This window comes from Eubalaena glacialis, chromosome 3, assembly GCF_028564815.1.
Source record: "Eubalaena glacialis isolate mEubGla1 chromosome 3, mEubGla1.1.hap2.+ XY, whole genome shotgun sequence".
Lineage (NCBI taxonomy): Eukaryota > Metazoa > Chordata > Mammalia > Artiodactyla > Balaenidae > Eubalaena > Eubalaena glacialis.
Window position 1 is genome coordinate 176,075,120 of NC_083718.1, and position 20,223 is coordinate 176,095,342.

The 20,223-nt window shown below is 39.9% G+C and overlaps 1 protein-coding gene and 1 non-coding gene across 5 annotated transcripts in view; one reads left to right on the forward strand and one right to left on the reverse strand.

Moving 5' to 3' along the window:
* RCAN3 (RCAN family member 3) overlaps positions 1 to 20,223 on the reverse strand; it is a 28,333-nt gene that overhangs the window by 6,283 nt on the left and 1,827 nt on the right. For 2 of the 4 annotated variants that reach the window (XM_061186986.1, XM_061186987.1), the window contains exon 2: positions 14,410 to 14,664. In XM_061186986.1, the coding sequence (XP_061042969.1) occupies positions 14,410 to 14,604 (195 nt within the window). In that variant the 5' untranslated portion in view covers positions 14,605 to 14,664. Of the gene's footprint in view, positions 1 to 14,409; positions 14,665 to 16,687; positions 16,755 to 20,223 lie in introns of those variants that run through there. The other 2 variants (XM_061186989.1, XM_061186988.1) reach the window with 2 other exon arrangements.
* TRNAS-GCU (transfer RNA serine (anticodon GCU)) lies at positions 5,222 to 5,294 on the forward strand. Its single transcript has one exon. It is a non-coding gene; the product is annotated as a tRNA-Ser (tRNA).

Below are 20,223 nucleotides of genomic sequence, written 5' to 3' on the forward strand. Positions count from 1 at the left end.
TTGTTTTTTGTTTGTTTTTTGTTTTTGGATGAAGTGTTGACTCCATGTGTTGACTTAAAAAAAAACCTTTGTGCTTTTTCAGGGAGATCAGCTCGGTGCTTTGTGACCACCTAGAGGGGTGGGATAGGGAGGGTGGGAGGGAGGGAGACACAAGAGGGAAGAGATATGGGGATATATGTATACGTATAGCTGATTCACTGTTATAAAGCAGAAACTAACACACCACTGTAAAGCAATTATACTCCAATAAAGATGTTAAAAAAAAAAGAAATGTATCAAGTATAAACGCACATTAAGTATAAAAAATAAAGATAATAAATAACTTAAAATAAAACACAAAAAACCTTTGTGCTTTTTGTGTCATATTTAGGAAATCTCAGCCATACCCAAGGTCACTAAGATTTTCTCCTATGCTTTCTTGTAGACGTTTTATAGCTTAGTTCTTACGTTTAGGTCTATGATCCACTTCAAGTTAATTTTTGTATGTGAGACAAGGGTCAAAGTTCATTTTTTATCCCATAGGGCTATCCCTTTGTTCCAGCACCCATTGTTGAAATGATTATCCTTTCCCCTGTGCACTGAAAACTGTAAGACATAGTTGAAAGAAATTAAAGACCCATATAAGTGGAGAGATATAACTCTTCTCCTTGGGGAATCACCTTTCTGGCACTATTGGCTCTCTCCATGTATGTTTATTCCCTATTTCATTAATTCCTGCTCTTTATTCTTTTCTTTGAGTTTTTTCTCTATCACCTTAAGATGGATGCTTACTCCATTAGTTTTTCAACTTTTCTCATTTTTAATATAAGCATTTTAAAAATATACATTTCTAAGTATTATTTTAGCTGTCCCCACACGTTTTAATATATATTATTTTCACTATCATTTGATTCTAAATACTTTAGTCTAATTTCCATTATGATTCTTCCTTGTCTCATGAATTGTTTAGATGTTTCTTAAATTTCAAATAAATTTCAGGGAAGTTCAGGTTCAGCTTGAACTTCACATCCAGCCTCAGGCTTCTATTGGAGTAGAGAGAACTGCATGTGCCAGCCTGTAGATGGTCCGATGGCCCAGTCAGGGACAATGTCGTCCACATGGTGGTATCTCTCCTGTGACTTCAGTGACCGAGCACTGGCTTTGATGAACAAGTACAAAATCCACCTCTGCATTTGCGAGGGGGACATGAGTACACACCATCCATTCCTGAGGACCAGAGGCTCTCTGCTCACTGGCCTTTAGCATGGGTAAAACACTCCTTTTTGCATCCAGTAACAGAGACTCTTCACTTCTTCAAACATGAGACCACAAAAGGAAGACCTAAGGAGGAATTCACAGCCTGGACAGATCACTTCAGCAAGGTCTTATGGCTTCTACCAGCCACTTATCTTCTGAGCACAGAACTCTGGAGCTCAGCTGTCTGCGTTTAACTCCTGGCTCCATTATACATCTGTGTAACCTTGGGCGAGTTACTCACTTTTGCTGTGCCTACAGTTTCCCTATCCATTAACTGAGGATAGTAAAAGTACTCACTTCATTGGGTTATTGGTGATAGAAAGAGAGAACATTTAAAGGTCTTAGAACAGTACATAGGGAGTATTATCACTATTATTAACAGAAATAGGTAGAGCTGTTGCAATAACCCATTTGCCATTCTGTGGTCACAAAAATAGCTGTTCTACTGTGTGATGTGGATTCCCCAGGAAGGAGGTAAATACACAGTGATGACAGTATGAACTAGATAGCAGGTACCACGGAGGTCGCCAGTGGAAAATTAAAACCTGCCCTTCCTGACAGTCCTTTAGTGTAATTCAGATGCGTGGAGCTGATGGAGCAGTCACCTAGGAGACATGCCCTCCCAGGAGACTCGGTTGCAGTGGGTGATACAGTGAACCACTGATTAACAGAATCAGTGTCCATCTTCCCAGGATTCTTCTGAACTTGACCTATGACCCTGACCCTTTGAAGCAGAGGACCCTGCTTCTCTGTTATGACACTGAGGACTCTGCATTACTCTGCTATGAACTTTGACTTGAACTGAGGGAGAGGATAGCAGGGTGTTTTTTTTTTTTATTGTAGCAATAAGTTGAATTGTACGTACTGAAAAAATACACTATTTCCATGCCAGTGGCTTTTAATCTTCCTTATTAATTTTGTCTTTTTGTTTTGTTTTCTATTTCATAAAGTCAACTGTTGGGTGATGGCCTTGGAGTTGCTTACTATGTATGTATTCATGGCGCCAAGCTTGCACAGAATGAAAAGCCACTTAAAACAAATGGAAACGGCTGATATGAAGCTAACACGGTATGCATGAAAACGTGGAGGAGCAAGACACGACTCCTCTTCATCAAGGTCAGTTACGTACAAAGACCAAGAAACATTTCATTCTCGGGCTTGTCCATGTGCTTATGGATTGGCAGTAACTTGAGCTCTGTTCTATTTCTTTGGTCTCCATCTAGATCTTTGTGTGTACGTGTCTTGATAAATTCTTTCTCACTGTTCATCCACTCACTCATTCAATGAGGCCAGGTACTATCTTAGATATTAAGGCTAAAACAAGGAACAATATTGATTGCGTGATTTATCCCAGGGTAGACGTTCATTTCCTTTCTGGTGGTGTTTTCTTCATGGACATTAGAGAATGAAGGTGATTTTTCAAGTTAGGGACCCATCTTTCCAAAGACATGTAAACTTGAAAGAATGTCAGAAACAAGTCTGAGAAGGAAGTGTATTATTTGTTCCTTTAAAAAGAATACGGCATCCTTCCTCTTCCTGAACATTCGGTTCAGAAGCCTTCAGGTGTAGCCAAGTAAGGTTGGTGTGTCCACGCTGATGGGGAGCAGGGAGCCTCAGCGGCCTGGAGCAGGGTGTCAGATACAGGTGGGTTAGGGGGGGCAGACACCGGGGAGGGAGGCAGGCCCAGCATGGGGTGCGGGAGCCCAACAAGGATGAGGACAGTGTGTCCACACAGGGGGAGCCCAACACAGGGCGCTGAAACTCAGCGGGGTGAGGAAGGTGTCCATGCGGGAAGACTGCCCAGAGCAGGGCAAGAGGGACGGTACCAGCAAAGGGGCGGCTGATGGCGTGAGAAGGCTGAGGAGGGGACCTGCTCAGGAAGGCAATCCAGCCTGGAGCTCAGAGCCCAAGTGGGTAGGGATGTGTCTGCAGGAGGGCAGCACAGGACACTGGATCCCGAGCAGGGTAAGGAGGGTACCCGCAGAAGTATCAGAACCCAGGTGGGGTGAAGGGGACTTTCCTGTGGTGGGTCTGGGTGCACGGTGGGACCTGGCATGGGGTGTTGGAACACAGGTGGGTGTCCTCATGGGAACGGGGTGGGTGGTGATTTAATTTAAGGTGATACAGAAGAAGTGATTGAATAAGTAACTATAATAAGATAATGGAAGCTAGTTTTCTCTCTGTCAGAGAAAGGAGTTACAGATTTGAAAAGGAAGAAAACTAGAAACAATTCTTTAGTGTTGGACTGGAGTTGGAAGTATACGTGTGAACACAGGTATGTATGCAAATATGTTCATATGCACATAGTTCCCACCTCTGTGCCAGAGGCCTAGGAACAGTGAGACTCCGAGAGCACCCGGCACACACAGCTAACTCCTATCTCGGTTCCTAAATATGACTGTTCTCCATTGAAAGGAATCAGGGCTCCTCAGAGGAATGGCTGATTCCAGCGCTGGGGCAGGGAGAGTACAAGATAATTCTGGAATAGTGTGTTATGCTAGAAAGTTTAAAGAGGTACCCGAAGAGTGATGGGCACATGTCAAAAAGACACAGAGACCACCTGGAAGGGGCAAGCGCTGGCCAAACCTGGGATGAAAGTGAGCATAAAATCATGACAGTAACAGATTATAACCAATGAATGAAATAGGAAACCACGAATCTTGCTGATATGAGTAAATATGTTTAACACTTGATGGGGATACAGGATATTTACTTTCATAGTAACTCCCACAAAGTACTTATTAATTACAAGGAAAAAAAGAATAACTCGACAGTGCAGAAACCTGGTAGACACTGTCTTAATCAAGGGCTCAAAGTGAATTTCATCGGTAACAGGACAAATTAAAGATGGATGTGAGAAGAGGACAGCATCGCTTCTGTGATGTTCCTGCCAAAGGTGCACAACCTGACTCTGACCCTGAAGAAACATCAGCCAAACCCAAACTGAGAGATGGGCTACAAAACGACCAGCCTGCAATCTCCTGGAGTGTGAGCATCCTGAAAGGCAGGGAGGACTAGGAATTGTTTCAGACTGAAAGAGACCTGACAACTGAATGCACTGCCTGATAAGGGACTGGATTTTTGTTGTTGTTGTTATAAAGGACATTACTGGAACCACTGGCAGATTTGAGTGGAGTCGGAGAATTAGAACAGTGTATCAATGTGGTCAGAGAATTAGAACAATGTATCAATGTTAATTTCCTGAATTTTGTTTTTTCTCATAGAATGCCCTTGTTTGTAGCAAATACAAATTAAAAAATTGTGGGTGATGGCCACAATTGTTGGCAACTTACTCTTAAAATGGTTTGGGGAAAAAAGTCCTTTGTACACCCAAACCAGTAAAAGTATTACAATATGCACTGCCAATATACTATATTTATTTATCTACTTTTAAATTTATATACATACACACATACCCATACACACACATATTATGGACATGTTGTGCTATCCCAATATAATATGCCCTATAAAACTTATAAAAATAGAAATGTAAATCAGATAAGAAAATAAAACAGAAAAGACATGGTTACTGAAATTAATTTAGGAGGGCTCAACATAAACGCCGGCGAGTGTTGGCACCCTGACCCTGTAGATAATCTTCCCAGTTTTTTATTCATCACATATTTAATGCACAGCAAGGCTCAAAAGCTGGGCTCTGTGCCAGACAGTATAGAGGCGACACACGTGCCTATTCCGAGCCCGCTCACTCCTGAATTATCCCGCCCTCCCCCATGGGAGCACCCTGCTTTGGAGAGATTAGGAACACATACACCTGGGTAATCTAGATGTTTCTTAGAACCCAAGGACCTTAAATCCTACCTTGATTTGGGGACTGGCAGATCTTTTCCAACTGAAATTGAGATTACTGGGGAAAAAAAGCTTCAATGCATTATTTGTTTTGAGAAAGATAAAAAAAAATTATAAGGCATTTCAACTATATAGACACATTAGAGAAAAGTTATTTAAATTATGTTAGGGGACTTCCCTGGTGGTCCAGTGGGTAAGACTCTGTACTGCTAATGCAGGGGTCCCGGGTTTGATCCCTGGTCAGGGAACTAGATCCCCCATGCCGCAACTAAGAAGCCCGCATGCCGCAACAAAGATCCCGCGTGCCGCAACTAAGACCCAGAGCAGCCTAAGTAAATAAATAAATATTTTAAAAATTATGTTAGGATAAATCTCAATTAAATTATAGGAAGTATTAAATATTATACTGGTTCTTTCTCATTATTCAGTGACTTCAAACGTCACTTCTTCAGACAGGCGTTCCCCAACCACTCTAGTTAAAAACTAGACTAGAGTCACCCATCAAGTCACTCTCTACCCCTCCACTATTTTATTTTCTTCACAGCAATACTTGTTATTATCTGAACTTCTGATTCACTTGTTTGTATGTGAAATATCTTTATCTCCTTAATGTTCCATCAGGGCTGGAGAGTCATTGTGTTCACCACTGTCTCCCCAGAACTTTAACTGGCTGGCACAATGCTCAATGAACACTTACTGAATACACAAATCAAGATCGAATGTGGAATCTGTAAACCAATTGTCTTTAAGAACATGACAGCTAACCTGACTCTTCAGTGATCTCTCAATATGGCCGATAGTTAGGATACCTAACTAAATGATCTAAGACCCTTTTTTAAAAATTTATTTATTTTATTTATTTATGGCTGTGTTGGGTCTTCGTTTCTGTGCGAGGGCTTTCTCCAGTTGCGCCAAGTGGGGGCCACTCTTCATCGCGGTGCGCGGGCCTCTCACTATCGCGGCCTCTCTTGTTGCAGAGCACGGGCTCCAGACGCGCAGGCTCAGTAATTGTGGCTCACGGGCCTAGTTGCTCCGCGGCATGTGGGATCTTCCCAGACCAGGGCTCGAACCCGTGTCCCCTGCATTGGCAGGCAGATTCTCAACCACTGCGCCACCAGGGAAGCCCTAAGACCCTTTTTAACTCTTGTTTTTGAGACAAAGTATTTACAATGGAAGCTACAAATATAATCAAAGATAACTGAAGATAGCTTCTTCATTTCAAAATCTTATATTTGTAATTTCCTGAATGTTATACATCCGATGCAGTGGTCTGAGGACCCAGCGCTAGTCCATGAACTCTGCTACTGGTCCACAACAAGGTTTGGTATAGAAATTGAGAGAAAGGGTCTAGGAACATTTTAGCAAGTTTACACTGCTGTGACATTCTTATTGTATTCTACAAATCTGTGACAGTTTGGAGGAAAAACCTGGTCCTTCACTAAGCGATAAATTTGAGAAGCATTCATCTACAGTTTATGCAAAAGTGTGTTAAAAAGGAATAAAAATGTTAACTACCAGACTGGCAAGAATTTTCAATTCTGAAAATATAAAGTATTGGTGATGCTATGGAACAATGGGAACTCTTCTGCATGGCCGGTAGGAATGCAAACAGGTACAACTTTAGGGACTATCTGACAGTCTCCACTAAGATGGTGAAAATGTGCAAACTGACAAGCCAGCAACATCATTCCTGTTTACATACCCCGAGGAGACCCCCCACTCTCACCCTCACATATACAGGACACATACAGAACACTTACAACATCACTGTTGCAATAACAACATCTCAAAAATAACCTATATGTCCAACATTAGAATGGGTAAATAAAGAATGGTATATTTGTAAAACAGGACAGTATACAGCAAGGGACACTGAACACATATCTCAACATGGATTAATCTTACAAATATAGGGGACTTCCCTGGTGGCACAGTGGTTAAGAATCCGCCTGCCAATGCAGGGGACATGGGTTTGATCCCTGGTCCGGGAAGATCTCGCGTGCCGTGGAGCAACTAAGCCCGCGCTTAGTTGCACCAGAACTACTGAGCCTGCGCTCTAGAGCCCACGAGCCACAACTACTGAAGCCCGCGCGCCTAGAGCCCGTGCTCCGCAACGAGAGAAGCCACCACGATGAGAAGCCCACGTACCGCAACGAAGAGTAGCCCCTGCTCACCACAGCTAGAGAGAGCCCGTGCGTGGCAACGAAGACCCAATGCAGCCAAAAATTAATTAATTAATTAATTAATTAATTTAAAAAAACACAAAACTTTGCAGGCCAAAAGGGAGAGTCATGGTATTTAAAAAACAAAAATCTTACAAATATAACATGGAGAAAAAAACATATAATTATGCCATTTATAGAAAATTTTAAATAATGTAAAATTCTATGTATTCCATTAGTGTTATAGTTTTCAGCATACAGATCCTGCACATATTTTGTTGGATTTATCTTTACGTATTTCATGGTGCTACTGTAATGTTTTTTAAGTTTCGATTTCCAAATGTTTACTGCTAGTATAGAGACATATAGTTGACTTTGTATATTGACCCTGTATCCTACAACCTTCTTAAACTCACTTATTAGTTCTAAGAGTTTTTATGTAGATTCCTTTCTAAATAGACAATCATGTCAACTGCAAACAGAGCAAAATTTAAAAATAGTATACATACATACACACAGTATTAGGTTGAACCAGAAGAAATGCCAATACAGGTATCCACCACTTTTTGAAAGTTTGCTTTATGCTGCTTTGCTTTTACAAAAGACCTATATTAGTACCTGTTTTCGCTAACTGAAAGAAATCCAAAGAGGATGTTTCCCTTTTACCAAAAAAAGGCGAAAATCGCATTCAGCATCTGTTTTGCAGCAGCTGTTATAAAGGCAGTGCACACCGCAAGCGGTGAGAGTGGCACCACCAAGCTCCTTCCCGGGGAACTATCCTTAGCATCTCAGCATCTCAAGCCACCCTAGCTTTGAACTGTGTCTGTGAGCATCTGTGCTTTACCTCGATTTATTCTGTGCATCCTTTGGTAAGATGTGTCCTAAGGAATTGCTTCTTCATTTTATACCATTTCAGCTTACAAAAGGTTTTGTAGAAACACTCTACTTTTGCAGAAAGGGGGAAACCTGTATTTGACCATTTTGGCCTACAGATACACCAATTTCATACGGTTAAACTTAATAAAAAGTTAAAATTGCATGGGAAATGATAAGCACGGAGTTCAGGATAACGCTTACCTCTGGGAGAAGACAAGAGGAGTTCAATTTATTAGTCAAATTTTATTTGCTAAATTGGGTGGGCATATGGTTTTTCTTTATATTAGTCTTTATCCTTTTTGCACAAGCTAAAAATTGCCCCTTTTTTGAGAGCCTGAGACAGTGCCTTTACACAGGAGGAATAACCAAACTTGGAAGTTATTCACCTGTGTCTTCCCTGGGCTCCTTGTGAAAGCAGAGGCCAAGGCAAGGGCACACACAGGGAGCTTGTTTTGGGAAGTGACCTCATGTGACAAGGTGGGAACAGGGAAGAAGGGAAAGCCCGTCCTCCCTCTGTCCAGGTTGTGTTACCAAGCTGGTCACCTCTGTGAGCAACTGGGGCTTGATCCTGCTAGGAGCACTCTGAGGAGCCAGAAGCCAAGGAATTGGTGGCTGGAGAGTAGAGGAGAAGGGACTTATTCACTGGCTTCAGCCCCCCACTGGTCAAGGCTTGCCCTGTGAGATGTTAATTAACTCCCTCACACTGCTACATCTGCACCTGCATCGATACGGACGAGCATCTGTGCACAGTCAGCAGAGAAACACTGGGACAAAGAGCACGATATCCACAGTGCCACGGAGGCCAGCTGCTGTGAGGTTACACCTGCATACAGGTGAGTACTCTCACAACAGCTGGAGTGAAAACGTGGGCCAAAAGCATGCAAAGTGGGGCAAAAGAGGTGCCCATACATATACACATACATAGTACACACACATATGTACATATTTATATATATTATATATGTATAAAAGCATATTACAAAGAATGATAAAGTCAAGAAAAAGGGGGGGGTTGCATTTTTTTTTGTGGTAAAATATACAAAACACAAAATTTACCATTTTAACCATTTTTAAGTGTACAATTCAGTGGCATTGAGTACATTCACACTGCTGTACATAACCACTATCCACCTCCAGAACTTTTCATCATCCCAAATTGAAACTCTGTACCCATTAAGCTGTAACTCCCAATTCCCCACTTCTCACAGCCCATGGCAACCACCATTCTACTTTCTGTCTCATGTAAGTAGAATCATACAATATTTATCCTCTTGTCTCTGGCTTATTTCACTTAGCATAATGTCTTTCAAGGTTCATCCACAGTATCAGAATTTCATTCGTTTTTAAGTCTGGATAATAGTCCATTGTATGTATACACTGCATTTTGTTTATTAACTTATCCGTTGATAGACATTTGAGTTGTTTCCACTTTTTGCCCATTGTGAATAATGCTGCTGTGAACATTGGTGTACAAATATCTGTTGGAGTCCCTGCTTTCTTTTGTGTATATACCCAGAAGCAAAATCATTGGATCATATGGTAACTCTATGCTTAATTCTTTGAAGAACTGCCATACCATTTTCCACAGCAGTCATACCATTTTATGTTCCCGCCAGCAATGCACAAAAGGTTCCAATTTCTCCATATCCTTGTCAATAATGGGTGTGAAGTATCTCACTGTGAATTTGATTTGTATTTCCCTAATTATTCATGATGTTGAGCATCTTTTCATGTGCTTATTGGCCATTTATACATCTTTGGAGAAATGTCTATTCAAATCTTTTGCCCAGTTTTCAATTAGTTGTATATACCCCATTTGGTTTTTGTTGTTGAATTTTAGGAGTTCTTTATATATTCTGGGTATGAATCCCTTATCAGATATACGATTTGAAAATATTCTCTGCACATGTTTTAAATTCTGATAAAGTCCGATTTATCTATTTTTTCTATTGTTGTCTGTGCTTTTGGTGTCATATCTGAGAAATTAATGCCAAATCCAATGTCAAGAAGCTTTCCCTCTATGTTTCCTTCTAAGAGTTTATAGTTTTAGCTCTTACATTTAGGTCTTTGATCTATTTGGAATTAATTTTTGTATATGGTGTAAGGTAAGGGTCCAACTTCATTCTTTTGCATGTGGATATCCAGTTTTCCCAGCATTATTTGTTAAAAAGACTGTCCTTTCCCCGTTGAATGGTCTTGGTATCCTTGCTGAAAATCATTTGACCATATATGCAAGGATTCATTTCTGGACTCTCTGTTCTATTCAATTGGTTAATATGTCTATCTTTAAACCAGTACCATACTGTTTTTTTTAAAATTGAGATATAATTGACAGTAAGTACCACACTGCTTTGATTACTACAGCTTTGCATTAAGTTTTAAAATCAACAAGTGTGAGTCCTCCAACTTTGTTCTTTTTCAAAACTGTTTTGGTTATTTGGGGGTCTCTTGAGAGTCTATGAATTTTAGGATGAGTTTTTCTATTTCTGCAGGAAACATCTTTGGGATTTTGATAGGGATTGCACCAAATCCATAGACTGTTTTAGGCAGTACTGACATCTTAACAATATTAAGTATTCCAGTCCATGGATATGAATATCTTTCCATTTATTTGTGTTGTCTTTAATTTCTTTCAGCAATGTTTTGTAGTTTTCAGTGTACAACTGAAAAATGGGTTCTAAAGCAAGCTCAATACTCTGTTACTCTGAAACTACTGTATGAGACTTGGCTAGGATTTCTTCCAGCTCTAAACTTCTATGATTCTTTAGTGTTTAATCTAGCCTTGAAGTTAACTAAATTTTTACTAATTCTTGGCCAGAATGGCACTACAGATTCAATTAAACAAATATTTACTGAAACCATATTATGTTCCAGGCACTGTTAAAAAGACAGTTCACTTTAACATTCTTCCTTTGAATCCCCTTTTGCAATTCTCAAATTTAAAACAAATCACTTTCCTCAAAAGCTTTATTTCTCCTGGATTGAAGGTTGTATTAGAAACACTCAACAATTGATTAGGTCTAAAAACCAGAGACTCAGGGTATTTCAGTTAACTTCCAGATACCATTTATTTTTCTTAAGTAATATTTTCTATTCTTCTTTAAATGGAGGGTATAGAAACCAAATGCTCGACAGAAAGATTATATTATGCATATGATTATACAGACCACAGAAGAATTTGCGCCAGTGTATCTGAGATCACAATTTCAGATTAAATCTCCTACATACTACTTAACCTCACTCAGCTTATAAGTCTGTTTCTCTACCACAGCTCTGTATCACTAATCCTCCACAAACATCTAACATAATCCATTCATTCAACAAACATTTAACAGGTGTTGCCCCGTACTGGGAACTGTATTAGATGCTAAGTGTCACTGATCAAAAAGCAGGACCAGGAGAGCAAGTAGAGATGTCTTAATATACCCCAACCATCATCATTAGAAAAATAAATCAAATGTCGTATGGTGAGTAGGTCAGTGGAAACAGTTTCATGTGTGAAGGGTAGTGCTTTGCGAAGAGACTAATCCAAAAGCCACATGCATTTCTTTATAAAGTCAGTCCTATCTGGAATGCTGCTTCGCATCAACATTTACTGAGTCCCCTCAGACACACAGACCTAAATCAGAACGGAGAATCAATCCAGTTTCTCCCATCATAAAAACCTAAATTGCATTTTGAAGACCTCTCATGTTCAAACCAGAAGGCTGCTCAATTTTTCCTTATTTTAAGAAAGGGAAAACTGGGGTTAAAAATGTCAAGTTAATAAAATCACATTGGAACAAATTCCAATCTGTTTCAGAAAAATTAGGTACTAAACCTGCAATGCTCCAGATGGAGCCACTGATTAGCTGAGCACATGTATAAAAACTAGCAACCGTGCTGCTGCAGAAACAGAAATCACGAGATAAGCCTTTTCCTCGGTTTATTTTTCTTACAGTTTACTATATTCTTTACTTTTCCTCCCCCACCTCACGCAATTTTCACGAAAAACTGATGAAAATGTAGAGCCCAAATCCAGTGATCTAAAATGAAGATTCACCTTTACATGACAATGGCACCTGTGTTACTCAGTCTACCATTCAAAAGAGGGTAAAAGCTCATTCCAACAATTATAAAATTATCAAGACAAAAACCTTTTCAAACCAGGAGAAAAAACTAAAATTCTTTTGAAAATAAAGCATTTAATTGCAATCAGAATTATTTTGCCCATAATCCGTCAGAAGTGGTTTTTGTTTTGCTTTGTTTTTTGCACGTATGTGGATGACCTGCACAAACAGGTTATTCCAGAAGAAATGAAAGCAAAATAACACACTGATAGTGAGAAGCAAACTATAAAGAAAACATTTGATTCTCCCTACACTTTATATCTAATTAATGATCCATATATAATTTTATTATATAAACATTTTATATTCTGCAGCTTCAGATATTATCATGAAGGTTTTTATATAAAATTTACTATGAGTTAAGAACTGTATGTAATGTGAAGTCCACTGAACTGCTGCTAGAATTTCTGGTGATATGATTTCCAATATAAATTTAGGTTAGATACAACCTCAAGTGGTTTAAAAATTGAAAACCAACCAGAATTCATCACTTCGGCAAGTTAAACAAATCCCTAGGCTAGAGTAAACAAAGAAAAACCTGGGACAGATAAGATTGTGAGGTTTCTTGAAAAATTCTTACGAATTTTAAGATAAACTGCAATACATGTGGTTTCTCACAACAACAAACAACAAAGTCAATGTAATTATTTATTACATGAAAATTTAGAGCTCTTAAAACGTATGAGAAAACTAGGAAGAATGATTTCACAATGTCTACACTGTGACTGAACTTGGGAAAGAAAATAGCATTTGTAAATGAAAACAAACCCAAACGGTAAAAACCTGGCGGCTGCCACCCTCTCCCGCTCCGCTTCCAGGTCTCCTGCACCTCTAGGCTGGTTTCCACAAGCACACCCCAACGGGCCCTGCTTTTGGCTCTCCTGCCACCACTCTGCCCTTCACAGGTTGTGGCTGACCTTCCCAATGTGTAATTCTGACTGCCACTCCTTTGCTCAGAGGCTACTGACCACAGAAGAGCAAGCTCCTTGAGTCTGCAGGATGCCCCACACTCACCTTTCCAGCCCGATTGCTCTTGACTTTGGCTACATCTCACCTCAGTGCCAGCCACATAGAACTGCTCGCTACTCCCTGCAGTAAGCGGTCCATGCTCTCCTGATTCAGCTCTTTCGCTCATTCTGTTCCCTCTGGCTGGAATTGCCTTTCCCTTCCCTGCTAAACTCCTACCCAACTCACACAGCTCCTCTGCAATGTCTTCTCCCCGTAAGATCTTTCATTCCAGCTGGCTGTGATCCTATTCCTCTGTTACCTCAGTACTTTCAAGTGTCTCTAAAGGCACGAGTATTCTATCTTACATCAAATTACTGATCATCTCCACTGCAGGACTGTAAACTCTCTGTGGCAGAAGCTGTTTAAATTCCCTGAAGCAACTGGTACAGTGCCTTGCACACTGGAGCACTCAAGTACGTACTGAGTCAAACTATATCAAGTTCTGCTCCATGAGAGTCACTGGAAGGAAAATACTTTGAGGGCATAGATAGCAAATTAAAAGGATCATGATAGGATTTTTAAACGAAGTCTTAGAACATGCAAAATTCATACCAGTGGCAGAAATATTTTACTTTTGTAGGACTAAGACCCACAAGCTTTTGTGAGGTCATGACGGAACCAAAAGCGCACACACAATCTCTTTTTCCAGTTAAATAATGAATGAACTAAAGAAGAGTAACCTTTTAAAAAAATAAACTCAATCATTTTGCCCTGGCCAGGTTGTAGAAAGTAAAACAAGAAATACTAACAACTCTGTTAAAATGAAATCATAAATAGTCCTAATTATGTAATTAGCCCTAGAAAAAGGCTTAAAATAATTCCTTCTTTTGTGAATTTACTCCCAAGTAATAGGAAGCCAGGCTAAAAATCACTTAGCTTCTCTTTAACCACAGGCTCCAAAAATGAATGACTGCATGAATAAATGGATGAACTTAACAGGACTTGATTCAGAGTTCACTAGAACCCAGTACTTCTCAAAATGCCTGTGGGGAAGGACTGGATTTTAAATATTTCCTATCTGTTGCAGACTGATAGTCTCATAAAGCATAATAAAAATGCCCCAGCAATGTCTAAAGTTTGGTGCACACTTCTCTACCTGTCACGGACCCGTAATAAACTTTGCAAACGGGCAGCCACGTGCTGTTTCCCCGAACCCGCACACATTTAACACACTACCAAAGGCAGGGAAAGGTAGGGTACAGGCTTACCTTCTGCTCTGGCACCTCAAACACAGCTTCATGGACACTGCAAGCAAAAAGTGAGGTAGGCAGATCACTTAAATCCATCATTTCTTCCAAATCATCTTCATTTTCACCAAAAATCATCTCTTCTTCTTCTTCTTGGTCACTGCTACAGAGATCTGACTGGCTATCATTCCAAGATTTCATAGTGTCCCTCAGCATTATCCCCTAAAAGCAGGTCTTTTCCGTTCTTAAAGTTCTAAGATGTCTACCAGGCATCTACTGTTAAAAAAAAGAAAACAACAGAGGTAAGACTTTGAAGGCCCAATAACGCTCCAATTAATTCTCAAGACAGCGACTCATCAAATGAAGCAATTTTATTCAGGAAAGATCAATCAAAGTTTAAACCTCATTACAGTCCTCATAAATGAATTCTATACCTACTAATCTGCTTTGCTTAGCATACTTTATGTAATATATTTCACTGGCAGCGACATATTACGAAAAAAAGGCTGCAAGTTTTCTAGTGAAATGGAGCTGGGGGGATAATACAAAATGAAATATTATCAACATGTACACCAGTTTACAAGCAGTAGGAAGAAAAATGTGAACCAGAACTGCCTTTGCATATTTGTTTGGGATTTAGGTCTGCAACACTGAAATTGGCAGAGCAGAATAAAACCCACACTGATTCACTCACCATCTGCACCCTAAAATATGGTCTGCAATAAGCTGACTTTACCTTTTTTAACCAATTTGTTCTTTTTGAATACACTCTCGAAGAACTAGGTTACACAGAACCAAAAGTTCTATACAAAGTTGGTCTTCGCTAATATCAGAAATATTTACAACAGGCAAAATCTGACATAGAAGACAATTTTTAAAATGTCCTTTCTCTGAATGTTTAAAAATCAGTAATTTTAACCCCAAAGCATGGAGCTGATAGTGTCCCACTGTTAAATAATGAACAGAGTCTGTCTTATAGGACTGTTTATGTGCATTTTTTTCTCTTCTGATGAACTGCACTCCACACCCACCAAGCAGAGTGCCTTGAACATAACACATTTCAAGACGCTGGAATTTAAGTAATACTTATCAGGCACAGAAAAGTTAAGTGAGCGTGATTATTACTACCTCAATATTACCTTTGTGATTTTCTCTTTTATTTCAAAGAACACGAAGTTGCAAATATATTGCTTATATAGAAAACAGTACAGAATGTTAATTATGGGAAAAAATAGTGATTTTTTTTCCCCGTTATTCCACTGTATCAATCAGGAAAGACTAATTCTAAAAAGTAAAATCTTTACTTGTTTTCAGAAACATTTTCCGAGTGTCTACTGCATGCCAGGTACACGGAGCTATGAGATGAAGAAAACATGGTTCCTATCCTCAAGGAGATCCCACCAAAGCAAGAATTTCTTCCCTTCAATAATACCCCAAAGGGACCTTGTTCCATTAACTGGCTCCTATACTTTTAATTTCTCCGTCTCCACCCATTCATTCCTCTTCTTCAGCAAACATACCTCTTCAAGATTCCCCACCCCACCCCGGCCCAGTCTTGAAAAAAGAAAACCTTCCATTTGGAGTCTGCCTGCCCCTCGATCTCTGTCTCTGCTTCCCCTTTCCTACCAGCTTCCTGGAAAGAGGAGTCTCCTGAACTCCAGTCACCCCTGAATTCAGGGCAGCTGGACTCCTGCCCCCCCCCTCCAGCTAAAACTGCCCCCACTGGATGGCAACAGCCTCTTCGTGGTGTCCTAACCCCAGGCCTCTGCCTGTCTCTGCAGCTCGGGACCCACCACCTACCCATTCCTTCTGGGACGTCTCTGTGCCCCTGCCCTTCCCGGGCTCCGTCTTTCCCGGCTCTCCTTCCTCGCCAGCTGCCCTTATCACTGGCTCCTCTTTCCCTACTCACCCTTTACAACGTCTCTTCGAGGTTTCAACCCCATCCTCTTCTTCATCTTACTCTTCCTGGGTGGTATTATCCAGGCCCAAGCATTTTAACTACTCCACCACCAGTGTTTCTCAACTTTGTTTCCTGCTTCCCCGGAGTTCACACACACAACACATGTATATCAATACAGTCTCTCACTTCAATAATTCTTAAGCCGGGAAAGATGTCACCGAAATTGAGGGGAAGCAAGAGCAGAATCTTGGGCATCGGAGGGGATGGTGCGTTGAAAAACGACAGGATCCTGAAAGGTTCTCATCTGCCCCCAGGTCTTTCCTGCCTGTGCACACTGAACTCCACCCTCTCTCCTGAGTTCTAGACTTGTATTTTTAGCTTTCCTTTGAATATACCTACCTGGTGCTACAACTGTTTAAAACTTATTCCTTTAAGTAGATGATTGTGCTGGAAATCTCCGATCTGGACAGGGGCGTGCTGGGGGGAAAATGGTATCTCACTGTGACTTCCATTGTAATCTTTTCTTTTTTTAAAATTTTTAAAAAAATTTTTTTTATTTTTATGGCTGTGTTGGGTCTTCGTTTCTGTACAAGGGCCTTCTCTAGTTGCGGCGAGTGGGGGCTACTCCTCATCGCGGTGCGCGGGCCTCCCACTATCGTGGCCTCTCCTGCTGCGGAGCACAGGCTCCAGATGCACAGGCTCAGTAGCTGTGGCACACGGGCCCAGCCACTCCGCGGCATGTGGGATCCCCCGAGACCAGGGCTCGAACCCGTGTCCCCTGCACTGGCAGGCAGACCCTCAACCACTGCGCCACCAGGGAAGCCCTGTAATCTTTTAAGACTAAGTTGTCAGCTAGAGTCCGTAGCTTTGTTCATTTCTGTTATGTACTTGATTATTTGTTTACAAATCACTCCTAAGCTACCAGAGCTTGAGTACCTTTGAATCCCCAGTCCCTGGCACAGTTTCTAGCTCAGAGTATATGCTTAATAAGGATTACTGAATGAAAGCAGGTAGTATTGTGTTTACCCCTCTGATACGTCAGCACAGACAAAGGAAAATTTAATTCTGCATGAGATTAGAGACAGCTTCCCCAAAGGAGGTTATGGTTAGACTTAAAGGATGAACAGAATTTCAGCAGGAAAAGAATGGGGTGCATTCCAGGCGAAGCCAACAGTTCATGGACAAAGGCAGGAAGACACAACGAGGAGCAGGCACAGGATCATGAGATCTGGTGCGGCCAGAGCAGACCAGGTTTGGTGGGGATGGCACGAAACAAAGCGAGAAAGGTAGGTTTGGGCCAGGCTGCCTTGAAAGTAGGGTTACAGAGTTCTGACATAAAAATTAGTCAATATTAGCATGGCATTGAAGATTTTAGGCAGGGAAATGATATAACCAACCTAATTTAACTTTCAGTATCACTAAAAGTGGGCTGTCTTTACCTCTTATCTCTGAGACACTAATGTCTTTATCCTCCCCCTCCCCATTAAAAAGAGGTGAGGAAAACACCTGGCCTGGCTGGAGAGTTAGGGAGCTTTGAATGGCTAGATTTTGAAATTTGAGAAAGTCAAGCTATTTTTGATAAGATTTTCTGTTTGTCTCAAGTTCCTTCCTCCAACCTCCAAAAAAAAAAAAATCAGAGCACAAGAAACAATCCTTCACCTGACTTAAAAAAAAAATTCTTAGAATGTTACACCTTCATTTCCTGTTTTCTACCTTCATTTTGGGGTAACTTTTTCTTTTGATATAATTTCAAACAGAAAAGTTGCAAGAATAGTACAAGGAATTCCTGTGTACCCTTTTCCTGTATACAATTACTTACATTTTTGCCTATTTTAAAAATCATTCTCTCATTTTTATACATATACATTTTTCCCCAAACCACTGAGACTAAGATAGGGTATGCCCCCTTTACTCTCAAATACTTCAGTGTATAAGAACAAGATCATTTTCTTATACAACCTACAGTTCAATTATCAAAACCAAGTACTTTAACATTGATATAATACTTCTTTCTAAATCAGAGTCGATTTTCAAATTTTGTCAGTTATCCCCTATAATATCTTTATAGGTATTTTCCCTTCAATTTTTTTACATTATTGTTAAATGATTTGCCTTTTGTCCCAAGATATTTCAATAATCTTTATAGTATTGCTATATTTTCTTCACTTATACAGTAGTGTATATTTGATACAGCTTAAAAGGATGGATTAATGAAATACTGTAGTAATTGCAAACAAGTTTGAACAGTATTTTAAAATATCTCAGAAAGATTCAGGCTCCATAATCAGACTCCTCTAGATTTAAACTCTGTCCCCTGTATCCTATGTTAGGTAGATTACTTTGCCTCCCTTTCTGTTTCCTCAACTATAAAATGGGGATGATAATAATAATCCTTATCCAATAACGATGTTAGAAGTATTAAATGAGAGAATACATGCTGGGTGCTCAGACTAATGCTTTGCATATAGTTGGTGGTCAATAACTAATTATTTTTACATAGGCACAATCTATGTCAATGTATTGTTGGGTCGAAAGGATCCCAATAATATCAGAACCTTTGGTGGAACTGATATTAAAATAACAAAATGAGAAAAATACACACCCAAATGATCTAATTCCAAGCAACAAAAAGGATACAAAAATAAAACTAAGAAAATAAAACTAACACTTTGTATCATTTCAAGAAAACTGTTCAGTCGCAGGTCTATCAATAAAATCAGCTCCAGAGCAACCACTGGTAGTAGTAATATAGCTCCAGTATGAAGTCATTTAAAGATTTAAAAACAGAGAGCTAGCTAAAAAAAGGCCATGGTGCACTTTTTAAGGGCCTCAAAGAATTTTATGTTGTAATTCACTGCACACAGTATTAGAGATGTTGTCTTTCATATGATGGTTCTCTTGCTAAAGGCCTGCCATGAGATTTTTTTGGATAAAGCTTAAGTCAACATCGTCAACCATTTCACAATTTTCTGACATCATAAATGTAGCTAGATTTGAACAGAGAGATATGATCAGAGTCAACCAGTGGAAAAGACAATCCTAGCACATCCTTAAAGAAATCATCTTATAAGGTAACTCAGCTGGTACTTAAGAAGTTGTTTGGTTTTATTAAGGAAAAGAAAAAAATTTACAGAAGTACACAGCTTCTATGCTGATATTACTGGAGTTGTCGCTAACTCTGCCCCACTGCAACTCCTACAAGACTAAGCTGTCCCTCAGTTTACTAACTCAGGGAAATATTGATTGGAAAGGGCTGAACCAATATCCACCAGCTTTTGTAAGCAAAGGTCTGTGCTAATCAGGGTTTAGCATCATCTGCAGCACAACAGTAGCTGTGGCTGGCTTCTGGCAAATTGTTTCTTCATGGAAATATCAAGTGAGTGGAAAACTCCAAGTAGCATGACCCTCTGCTCTGCTACAAGCCTTGTGACAGAAATAATCCATCAGGGGAAAATGTCAAGCACATGGATTTGACTTTGCATTTTAAATTCTGATCAGGAAAAGGTAAATTCCTCCTCCTCCTCCAGGATTAAAAAAATAATAACTTTTCAAAATAGTATGCTTCTCAACTTGGTGCATATTTAAAATACTTTAGCTAGATGCACTTTATTATGTTTTGATGTGCTCAAAATGCTACTGATCAATACTGGAAGCAAACAAATACCCCATTTCCAGCTCTACAAGTGCCCTGCTGAATAACCTTGGAACAGTCACTTGGCTTTTTGTATTACATTTGTCCTCTCAATATAAAATGAGGAAAATACTCACAGCTAATGTTGAACTACTAAATACCTTTTAAAAACGTCTAAATTATAAATTTAGACTAAATTTCTTTTTTAAAAAAAACCCTCTGCATTGTCAATGCGGGGGTTCTGAATAGCTATCCTACAAGCCTCTATCTCCCACTTCCTCCCCACTCACTACTTTTAGGTAGA